Source organism: Exserohilum turcica (genome assembly GCF_000359705.1).
Source record: "Exserohilum turcica Et28A unplaced genomic scaffold SETTUscaffold_10, whole genome shotgun sequence".
NCBI lineage: Eukaryota > Fungi > Ascomycota > Dothideomycetes > Pleosporales > Pleosporaceae > Exserohilum > Exserohilum turcicum.
In genome coordinates, this window is record NW_007359915.1 from 2021512 (window position 1) to 2032714 (window position 11203).

An 11203-nucleotide genomic window follows, 5' to 3' on the forward strand; every position below is an offset into this window, starting at 1 on the left:
ATAAGCTCCTGCGTTCCTATTGGCCCCTCTAGTCTTGGCATTAGAGCCCAAGCTCTGTGAGAAAATTCTCACAGGCGTGAGATAACGAAGGAAGGCCTCCTTCTTCTCCCTACTGCGCGCTAGCGCCTTAGCTGCAGGTGTTGAAAGTGCTGTTAGTCGATTCCTCGTGGTCGGTTCTCCTAGATAGCGTGCTTTCCTAGCGGTTTCCAGAAAACTCGAAGTTGGTGATTGGTCGGTTCAAGATGTAAATCGAGCTCTAATTTGATTATATTTTGGTGCTTGCGCATCACGCTGTTGCTACACTAAGTAGTCTACATTAGCCGCCTACAACCACCGACGCTCGTTACCAGCACAGCGGCTGTCTATCACTACCACAGAGGTTACAATTCTTACGAGTAAAAAGAGAACCTAACCGGGTAACCTATAACCTATACTGCGTTTGCCGCTCTATTTTTACGTGGTACCAGTAAAACATGACTATTGCGCTTGGATGTGTTAGAGTCATCAAACGCTGCTTACTTTCGCTTAATTACCGCTGAAATTCCGTAAAACATCCGGGTCTACGCCGGAACTATAGTAATCTGGGGTAAGTTTTGTCCAGATTCGGTCCGCCTAAGCCGCCTGATCCTCTATATATACATATGCTCCTCTATGTAATTCCCTCCCGCTAACTGAATATCTTTTGAAAGAAAGATCTTAGTAGACTGACTATAACAGCATTAGAAGCGGTGTTGAAATGTATGTACTAATGCTTCACAAGCTTCGTATTACAGTAAGCATATTCGTCTCAACATGCACTAACGCTCAGAACCTAGTATTGAGTGATTTTGAAAGCTTACGCTGATCTGTAATATTAATACCTCAAGTAACACGTCAATTGCTAAGGCTATATCCAAGTCCAAGGCTGTTATGGTATATAGACATTAACAAATGCCCCTCTTTATATTACTTTTGCGTCAAACAGGAGCACCGCTTGAACCTATCTGTTACTACTGCTTTTATACAAGTACCCAACCCTATATTGAAGTCATCCTTCCTCACTAGTACCCTTATCTTCACTAGTAGCGCGCTTGTACAGTCCCCTTTACACGTCCTTTTTATTCATAAGCGCAACTGGAGCAGACTGAAAGATCTATACTAGGCACTCTCAGTTCGCTGTTCGTCAGAGCAGGCATCTCCAAGTTTTATGCAAAGATGCTGCGTTGAGGGAATCACGTATAAGGACAACAGCATACACAAGGGCACATGGATTTCAAGCGGGGATTCATGCTTAATCGAAAATGCGGATATTAGTAAGGCGATGGTCGGCTGGATTCTTTGTATTGACAAGGAAAATGTGAGTAATGGTGGTTGGTGTGGACCATCATGAAATCGATCTTGAAATCGATTCATGAAAACGCGTTCGACGGCGGGTGCTTCGTGACTAGACTTGAAAACAAGGAAATTGTTACAGCTCCACCTATAGAATGTGCCGGCGTAAGCCCTTCAGAATGATGTGATGTGAGCAGTGATGTAGATGAGGCGATGAATGTAGAAGATGCAATGATGGATATCAAGGCACACGTGTGGAACGCCTGCAAGTGGACGGGGATTGGTGCAAGGGTGTGGTGCCGACTTTGCTGCCAAGACTTGGAAGCGGTGACGACTGGCATAAATAATTCTAGGACTCGGCATACGCGAGCAGCCTCCCTCACCCACGAACAAGCCCTCGTGTATGCGCGCCTCCTTGTTCCGCCAACTTCGTTGACCACTGTGTCGCAGAGACTTAGAGCACACGACTACCACCATAGGAATCATGGCCTCGGAGCGCGGGCCCAAAGCCAATCCCTCACAGCAACCACGGCGCAAGTCGCACACCAGCGCACCCATCGACGAGGACGCCCGCGCAATTGCAGAATTCACCGAAAAAGCCACCCAAAAATATGGTCGCGGCGACAGGATACGGCCAAAATCAGTAAAAGACAAGAAACTGCGGGCAAATATCAAATCGCTCGAAGCCAAGAACAAGCAGGCGGCGATAGAGGCGAAGAACGTCGAGGTGCTACTTGAGAACAATGCTGGGCTCCTAGAACCCGAACATGAACTGGAACGCACATATCGTGTGAGGCAAGACGAAATCAAGCGAGAAGTCAGTCTCGAGACAGCAAAGAAAGGGTTTGAGCTGCAATTAGACAGCCTTGGGCCGTACGACGTATGTGAATACACTCGGAACGGGCGTGATTTGCTCATTGCGAGCCGCAAAGGCCATGTCGCAACGTTTGACTGGAGAGATGGAAAGCTGGGCTGCGAACTACAACTCAACGAAACGGTGCGGGATGTGCGATGGCTGCACACAAGCAACCAGAAAAATTTCGCCGTCGCCCAAAAAAAATGCGTCTACATCTACTCGGGCGATGGCGTGGAAATGCACCAGCTCAAAAATCATTCGGAAGCGACACACCTGGAATACCTCCCGTACCATTTCCTCCTCGCATCGGTATCCACAGCAGGCATAATACGGTACACAGATGTGTCAACTGGTCAATCGCTACAGCAGCTATACACAAAACTCGGCCCCGTCACGGCGTTTGCACAAAATGCACACAATGCAATCCTGCACGTTGGCCATCAAAAAGGCCTTGTGACTCTATGGTCGCCCAGCAGCGCTACGCCCCTGGTCAAACTCCTCCCACACCGCGGACCCGTGCGAAGCATTGCAATCGACAGGTCAGGAACTTATATGGTTAGCACGTCTCAAGACCGGCGCATGTCTGTCTGGGATATTCGTATGTTCAAGGAGATGCACCAACACCACCTGCGGGTACCGGGTACTACACTCTCCATCTCCGATCGCAACCTCACGGCCGTAGGCTACGGCACTCAAGTGTCCATCTACAAAGACGACATTTTCCGGCGGAGTCTCGAAGACCACTCACAACCAACCATGCCATACATGGGCTGGGGCGGCGAAGGTCTCAATGTCGGGCGCGTGCGCTTCTGTCCTTTCGAAGACGTCCTTGGCATTTCGCACGACAAAGGCTTCTCCTCTATTCTTGTCCCCGGCTCCGGAGAACCCAACCCAGATTCTCTTGAACCAGGCACAAACCCCTACGAGACGTCGAAGCAGCGCCGCGAGACAGAAGTCCATGCCCTTCTCGAGAAGCTGCAGCCCGAAATGATTGCTCTTGACCCGAATTTTGTCGGTAACCTTGATCTGACTTCTCACGAGGAGCGCCAAAAAGAATATCGCGCGCAGAGGGGAGAGCGAGAGCCGGATAAGGTGGATTTGCTGAAGAAGCGGGGTAAAGGAAGGAATTCGGCGCTGCGCAGGTATCTCCGGAAGAATGGAAGCAGGAATGTTATAGACGAGGAGAAGGAGCGCGCGCGAGAGGCGCTGAAGAATATGCAGAAGAGACAGATTGAGCGCAAGGAGAGGATGAAGAAGGAGTATGGTCCGGCGCTGGAGAGGTTTGCAAGGAAGTAGAGGCAGGATTCCAGCAGATGCAATTCTTGTCCCAATGTTCAAGAAAATAAACACAAAAGCATTCTCCATGGCATTGTACGACGCTCGACATCTTCTAGTTAGATACCTTTTATTGTTCAAACAAAAACTGCATTAACCTACATGGGAAAGAATGAAGCACCAAACAAAAACTCCATACATATTTTTTCCTATATAGACGCCCGTGATATCATAAACGTCATGCCTTCAGCCTCATCTCCATCTTTCGAGGAAGAAGCCTGATATTTTACTGCTCCAACTCACCCTTCCAGGTTCTCGCACTCCTTGGCCAGACTCTCTTGTAAAGACTGACAGCCACAGCGTCCATAGGACTGATCTTGCCATCAAACGTAGCCTTGAAGTATCCATGTGTACCCAAGCTTTCCTTGATAAATCCACTTCTTCCGCGCTTGGTCCAGAGCGGTAGACTCTTGAACCATTTGACGTCTGCATCGTTGAAGAACATGTACCGGACAGTCACGACTCCCTTGTTAATCTTGTAGGGGTGGCCCGTCAAAATGATGCGCTTCGCCACGATGCGGTTCGTTGATGGTGGGAGAGATGTGCCTGTCGCAATCAAGCGCAGAGGAGATGGGTGGTCCGGGGTAGGTGTTGTACGAGTGAAGTAAAGCAGCGGAGCATTGCCCCACGTCAGAGGACCAATGAAAGACGCGATTGCTGACTGGCCCGGGTGGAGGAAACGGGCAAACTTGTGGACATGGTTCGGCGTATTGCCCGCATTCGAGAAAAGCTATAAGAGATGTTAGTTTCGACTAGTCTGAAATTTGTGAATAAGTGCGTCGGCTTACAGGATTGATGACGAGCCTCCTTGGGCCACATTGTACAATCATCTCTGTCTTTGCTTTGATTGGACCCTCATGTTCAGAGCTGAGCAGAATGCTGTAATTGCACGCCGTTCGCTTGTGCTCGTGTCTGAGCAGCGAGAACATGGCCATGGGACGTGACGCGCTCTCTTGGAACCGTAGCGGAACTCCACGAATGTGAACACTGACTCGAGTGCCGGCCTTGACACCGCCAGCCCACGCTTCGCGCATGAACTTGGTAGCTGTGCGCTTATAGTCCGAAATCTCAAGTAGTCGTTGCCACTCGTCAGGCTCGTATGGTCGGTCTTCTTCCGTGTCCCATACACTAGTCTTGAGGCTTTTCAATCCTCGGTAACGGATAAGTCGCTCGCGCGCATTGACGTTCGGATGCAACTCAATCTCGTCGGGAAACTCCAGATCCTCTTCGGCTTCAGTCTTTCTGGACTTGCGGTACTCCTCGATTTGCGCGGCCTCGTCTTCTGGCGATGGGTCTAGGAACATCTCGGATTGCGGATATTCTGAAGGAGCACCCTCTGTCATCGCTCTACCATCGACGTCCATACCCTCTACGCCATCTGCAGGGTGAGCGGACTGGCTCTGGCCGTCGACTTGGACGTCATCCATATCAAAGTCTTCAAGGTCGGAGCCGGAATCCGACATGTCGTCTAGATACCAGGCTGCCTGGTAGTTACTGGTACCTCTCGGTAACCGCCTTTTCTGCACAGGCGCAATCTCTTCTTCCTCGTCTGAGAAGTAGTGATGGTCGTCAAGTAAGACACCTTTTCGCTCAGAAGGAGCGACGGATGTTGCGTAGTTTGTCACATCATCCATAAGGGTTTCTTCGGGCGCAAGCTCTGCCAGGTCGTCTTGATCGTCGGTGGGTCGCTCCAGGGTATCATCGGTGGAATCAATAGCCATTTCTTCATCCTTTGCCTTCTTTCGTGTTTCTAGCGGGGCGGCGACGATTTTATCGACTTGGAATTCGCCCCAGTCTCCAATCTGGACCAATCGGTCTGCCTTGAGTCCTAGTCCTCGGACAACTCCAGTGACGACAACATTGCCAGCAGCATCCTCGCTGACAGCCGACTTTCCCCCAGGCCAGACAATATCTTCGATGAACATGTAGCTTCTCTGGTCCCTCCATCGTACACCTTTGGTGGTTGTCGTGCACAGCGATCGAACAAGGTTGGCTGCTTCTTGTCGATTGTCGACAGAGTACACACGTTCGGTTGAGGGTAGCCAGTGTGTGATGTACGATTTGAGCGAAGCAACAACGCATGGTCTTTGTTTCGCAGGTTCAATCTTTTCTAAACCTTGCACCACAGTAACCGTGTTGGAGATGCCCTGGCTCTCCACAGACTTGAGTATCAACTCGCCCTCGGCATCCACCTCTTCATGCGCCGACAGCACGAAGACAACAAAGTCGGCGATACGACAGGCATCGAGGGCGGCCAAGAGATTCCTCGTGACTACCAGGTACTGCACCTTCTGCTTGAACCGATCAATGGTGGTCCTTGTCCAGCCCGCATCAGGAACGTCGTCTTGCACGTCGACGCTCAAGTTCAGGCTGCGCACAGCGGCCGCAGCAGAAACATCGGCGCATAGTGGAACGACAGCGGCGATTCTAGGCGCCCCGTCTTTGCCGGCAAACACGTTGGTGGCTTTTGCATGCTCGTGGTCCTTGTTGATGCGCATCTGCTTGGCGCGATTGCGGCGGTCGAATTTGTTCATGACCTGCTGATGGGGCGTCTTGCGGCTGCCGAATTCGAACGAGAGAGAGTTGACCTTGCCTGTGCAGTCGTGTTAGCAGAGCGTGCACGCTGCTATGAAGGAATGGCGCCAGACTCGCCCTTGCTCTGCTCCTTGAGCGCGCCCTTGGTGGCATGGCGCGACTTGAAGCCCTTTTTCTCCTTCTTGGTGGTGCTGCGGTGGTGATGTGACTCCATCGGGGCCATGTTTGCGGTAGCGCCTGCTTTGAAGCGAAAGGGTATCGACGCCACTTTGAATCTTGTCGCCTGTTAGGCACGCTGCGCTGGGCGGGTTGGTGGGGGGAGGGGGGTGAGCGGCAGACGGCGATAATTTTGTTATCGTCTGGCTTATCGAGAATAATTTTGGCTCTGGCTCCAAGCGTGCAGGCTCCTCGGCTGTGGCGTCATGCAGCCCCACCACCACCGGCACCGCCACCACCAGCCACCAGCCTTGTCTTTGCCCGCTGGACAGGGCACGTGACCATCAACATCCATCCATCCATCCATCCATCCATACACATACACTGGTCGGCGTGCGCGACTGCCATACGAACCTAAGTAGTGCACAGTCACCCAGGCACTCTTGGCGCCTTCAGCACTCGCGAGAGGCCTTATACATACATAGCAGAAGGTGGCCGAATTTTCGAGGCCATGGAAAAGGACTTGTACATACGTGTGCATGAGATGAACGTGCATAGCCCTTCTGGTATGCAGAAACGGATGCGTTGCAGCAGAACAATCCCAAAGCGCCAGAGACATGTCCCATGCTCGTATCCAGCCTCTCTCACTCTCGTTTGCCCTGCATGCTGTTTGTCTGGCGCACCTGCACCACTGCACAATCGTTCCTGCCGTCACCTTTACCTCAGCCCAAACAACCACCACATGACCTCCCCCGCTGCCCGCTCTTTATATCGCTCCCGCTTCTCGCCGCCACTAGTCGGGACACGCCCATTTCTACCTCTCACTCGCGGGCCTACTTCAATAACTCGCCACTCTTCTCAATATCAAGCGGCGCAAACAGCTCTAAGCCACACTCCCTCCACTAACTGCCCGACATGTCAAAACGCCAGGCTCTGCGCCCTTACAATTCAGATGAAATTGTCCAGTATGCTTATGTAGCTGCTACCGCAAGCAACACCACCATCCGACTAACCTCTGTAGGCTCAAGGGCATTGCGCTCCCCGCAAAAATCAAGTGTGGTCGCTGCCTCAAGAATCTGCCTGAAGCCAAGTTCTCCATCAAGCAGCTTACCGACGCCCGTTGGCAGATCAAAAACTCAGGCAAAATGTACAAAGCCATCAACTGCCAGCCCTGCACTGGTCAACAGGTGGTCGAGGTCGAATGTACAGTGTGTGGAAAGATAAAGGGTCTGGAGGAATTTGCAAAGTCTCAACGCCGTAACCCTGACACTGCGAGGTGCTTCAAGTGTGTTGAGGCGCAGCTTGATGAGAACCCCTTTGACGAGGACAAGTACGAAGATCTCGACAAAGCTTTCGTCACTCCCGACCACTCTAATGGCCAATATCCCGAGTACTTTTCCGCAGCCACAACCGATACCTCTTCTGCACATGTAAGTCTTGCGCCATGTTAGCATTGCACAAAGCGTGACTCGCTCCTAACTGGTTCATACTGACTTTGACAGGGCGAAGATGACTGGAACTCCGTCAACTTGAACCAACGCCCTGGTCGCAAGGAATCTGGGGATGGCGGCGTTGCTTTATCGGCAGACTTTCAGCGAGCCATGTCTCTTACCGGGTCCACCAGTGAGGTCTTGATCAGTTCCGAGTACGCTTACTCCGCTGGCAATGGAAAGGATAACAGCGACGACTGGAGCGAAGTCAATGCCAAGTCCTGACATACGCAATCCAGCAGGGTTCTTAGCACCAAATCAGCTTTCAATCCCAATGCACATGGCCGCGCAGCTCCTTCGGCCGCTGGCTCATCCCGCTCCTTTGCCTCGAGCGTGGTTGAGCAATCCACTACGTCCCAAGTACGTCCCAATGGCTGGGCAAAAATACCTGCTGCACCTCGCGGTCCACCGATCGTAAGTCCTCAAGCGACAGCGGCATTATTCATGCGACTAATTGTCATGCAGAGGCCCATGGGTGACGACGCCCGCGAGACTGGTCCACTCGTAGACGCGTGGGGTGATTCTGACGATGACGAAGAAGAGGATGATGACGATGATGATGACTACGATAGCGATGACGATACTGTCATCTGAGTATTTGTCTTGACCTTTGATGCTGAAATGCCAGAGACGAGTGATAGGCTGGATGGGATTCCTCATGAATATCTGACTGAATCATGGACGCATCACGAGAATACGCCTCACAACTAATCTGCCTATTGACATGACTTGCCAGCTGAGACTGATTTGCGCATGTAATACGATATCATTTGCCCACAATCAATCAATCAATCAATCAATCCTCCTCAGGACGCGCAAGCCGCAGTCTAGAAATTCACAAGCTAAAGGTACAACTATTTCCAATATTGCAAGTGCAAATGACGAGGCAAATCCGCCACGCACGTTTCCAGGGTGTAACGTGATTGGTGAATGAAGTAGGCTGTCAGGGGTAGACTATGCTTGATTCAGGCAGTAATTGCCACCACGTGATCGCGCGCTTGCCCGGTGAACCCAGAACGCGCCCTTCTCGCTGATTGCTGCACCCCACTTGTCGACCTTTGACACACTTCAGCATCAACCACTTTGCCTTTCCTGCACAAAAAACCCTCAAACACCCCTGTGCAATCGAAAGCCGGTAGCCTATAAAATGTAAGTCAACATGGTGTGTAAAGACAAGTGAGCGCATAATGCTGACGAGTGGCGTAGGAGCGGACGGCGACCAAGAGGAGCGGGCATCCGGGGGCCACACTCTGCGCTGACAGACTTTCTGGCGGTAAGTTAACTTGTTCCTTTTATCAAATTGGGCGCCACTTCAAACCGGGTGCCATGTTCACATCAGTCAGAAGGCACCTGTGCAAGTCGTGCACATAACTGCCTCTATGATTAGCCTTTCGGATTGTATGTTAATTATGCAATGTTAGGCCAACAATATTTCTGCACAAGAAATCCGCGACTCTTACCAGCAACGTGTCCGACAGGCCGAGCAGGATGCGGAACAAGCAGGAGATAACGACGACGGACCTTCAAACGTGGGGGCAGACGATGGACAAGCCGAAGAGGATGTACAAGCAGAGTCGTCTGCAATGGCCGCTGAGCGTTCTCGTAAACGCAAACGCAACCAAGATGAAGCCATAGCGAAGATCAAGAAGGGCAAGGCTGCAAAGAAGAATGCACAAAAGAAGAAGATGAGGGGCTCAGATGACGACTCGGACTTCGAGGATGTCATGGACATGTACAAGAAAGCCAAGCCTCTCCCCGGTCAGCTGGAAAACTGCGAAATCTGCAATAAACGGTTTACCGTGACGCCGTACAGCAAAGCTGGACCCGAGGGCGGTCTTCTTTGTACGCCGTGTGGAAAGGAAATGGCCAAGGATGCAAAGGCCGAGAAGAAGGCCAATAAGCCTGTCGTTCGCAAGGGCCGAAGAAAGATGGAGAGCAACCGCCTCGATGGGCTGACTATGCGCGGACCAAAATCATTGCAACAGCTCTGCATCGAGAAGTTGGCAAAGCACGCGGAGGATATTGAAGAGCTGGGCGAAATGCCAGAAAGCATCATGAACCGGATCAGCGAGATCTTTTCGAAGAAGCGTGCAATGAACCCTGCGACCATGAAGCTTTTCCTCCAGCCTGACACGGAGAATGTTGCCATTCATGAAGCGGCATACCTGGAGACGGAAGATTACGACCAGATTTTTGCCGTATGTCAGAACGTCAAACGGCTGTCGCTGCGCAATTGCTGCCAGTTGAAGGATAGCAATATTGACTATATGAAGGAAAAGGCCAAGGCGTTGCAAGAGATTCAGTTGCTAGGGGCAAATCTCGTCTCTGACGACAAATGGATTGAACTCTTTATCGCGCGCGGTCAAGATCTCAAGTCATTGAAAGTAGAGTGGCTAGATGCTGCTTTCAATGACCACGTTGTCGAGGCGCTAACAACTTTCTGTCCGAACCTCGAGCGCTTGAAGATTGAGCGATGTAAAAAGATTGGACCAGACAGCATCGACGCAATAGCTCGTCTGCGGCACCTGAAACACCTCACTCTTCGCTTTTACGATAGCATTACGCGCGAGAAGCTAGCTTACCTTGTCGAGTCTGTTGGCGCCAATCTGCAGACGCTGTGCTTGGAGCACTTTATCGACCAAACGACGGATGCCACGGACGAAGTGCTTGACATGATTCACGAAAAGTGCCGCCATCTCAGCAAGTTCCGGTTTACGGAGAACCATGAGTGCACCGACGCGGGCTACGTGAATCTGTTTTCCAATTGGGACAACCCACCACTGCGCCACATTGACGTCAACTCGACTCGCGACATGGACAATAGCAATCCCGACGGACCTCAGGACGCACCGATTGGCCTTTGTTCTGGCGGGTTCCGGGCGCTCATGTCGCACTCTGGGTCGCGTCTGGAGTACCTGGACATTTCGTCGTGCCGGCACATCTCGCAGGCTACGTTTGGGGAAATGTTTGACGGGGCTCGGCAGTACCCGCATCTCGGGGAGATCAACTTGTCCTTTTGCCCCGTGGTGGACACGGAGATTGTAACGGGCATCTTTCGGTCGTGTCCTGGGATCAAAAAGGTGGTGACGTTTGGCTGCTTCCAGGTGACGGATGTGGTGGTGCCGAGGGGCATTGTGCTGATTGGGGCACCCAAGGCGCAGGACCAGATTGAGCAGTTTGGTGAGGTGGTGTTGGATTATCAGAAGGAGATGGCGGAGAGTATGGATCAGATGCGGGGCATGGGTCGCGTCGTGCCTGTTTTGAGCTAGTGGATGCGCGAGGTAGGGGGGCGGGATGATGTGCATGTCTGCGAGTCTTTGGCGCAAGGGTGGAAGGGGTTTCTTCAGCACGCTGGCATTCACGAGGGTTAGGATGATTATTATTATTATTGTTCCATTAGAGTCTAGTGAGCTCGAGGCTATGTAAGACTTTGGCCGAGGCCGTTCTAACTAGATTTATTTACAAATACGAGTTTGTGCTTGAAGTGTGTCTGTGGTGCTTCGGCCTTTGTCTAGGTAAG

The 11203-nt window shown here is 51.7% G+C and overlaps 3 protein-coding genes across 3 annotated transcripts; 2 read left to right on the forward strand and 1 right to left on the reverse strand.

The window, feature by feature from the left end:
- Positions 1 to 1780: 1780 nt before the first annotated feature.
- On the forward strand, positions 1781 to 3463 carry SETTUDRAFT_145427 (uncharacterized protein; the record flags this gene model as incomplete). The annotated part of the gene is made up of 1 exon (XM_008023604.1): positions 1781 to 3463. Exon 1 carries the CDS (start codon positions 1796 to 1798, stop codon positions 3461 to 3463), a length of 1668 nt encoding a protein of 555 aa, XP_008021795.1. The 5' UTR covers positions 1781 to 1795.
- A 114-nt stretch (positions 3464 to 3577) lies between these two features.
- On the reverse strand, positions 3578 to 6260 carry SETTUDRAFT_175159 (uncharacterized protein; the record flags this gene model as incomplete). Its single annotated transcript, XM_008023605.1, has 3 exons — positions 3578 to 4232; positions 4291 to 6095; positions 6155 to 6260. The coding sequence occupies 3 exons, from the start codon at positions 6258 to 6260 to the stop codon at positions 3729 to 3731; spliced, it is 2415 nt and encodes an 804-aa protein (XP_008021796.1). The 3' UTR covers positions 3578 to 3728.
- Positions 6261 to 7108: 848 nt separating this feature from the next.
- On the forward strand, positions 7109 to 10997 carry SETTUDRAFT_175160 (uncharacterized protein; the record flags this gene model as incomplete). Its single annotated transcript, XM_008023606.1, has 6 exons — positions 7109 to 7158; positions 7215 to 7623; positions 7696 to 7901; positions 7926 to 8097; positions 8176 to 8268; positions 9105 to 10997. 6 exons carry the CDS (start codon positions 7109 to 7111, stop codon positions 10950 to 10952), a joined length of 2778 nt encoding a protein of 925 aa, XP_008021797.1. The 3' UTR covers positions 10953 to 10997.
- Positions 10998 to 11203: the final 206 nt, after the last annotated feature.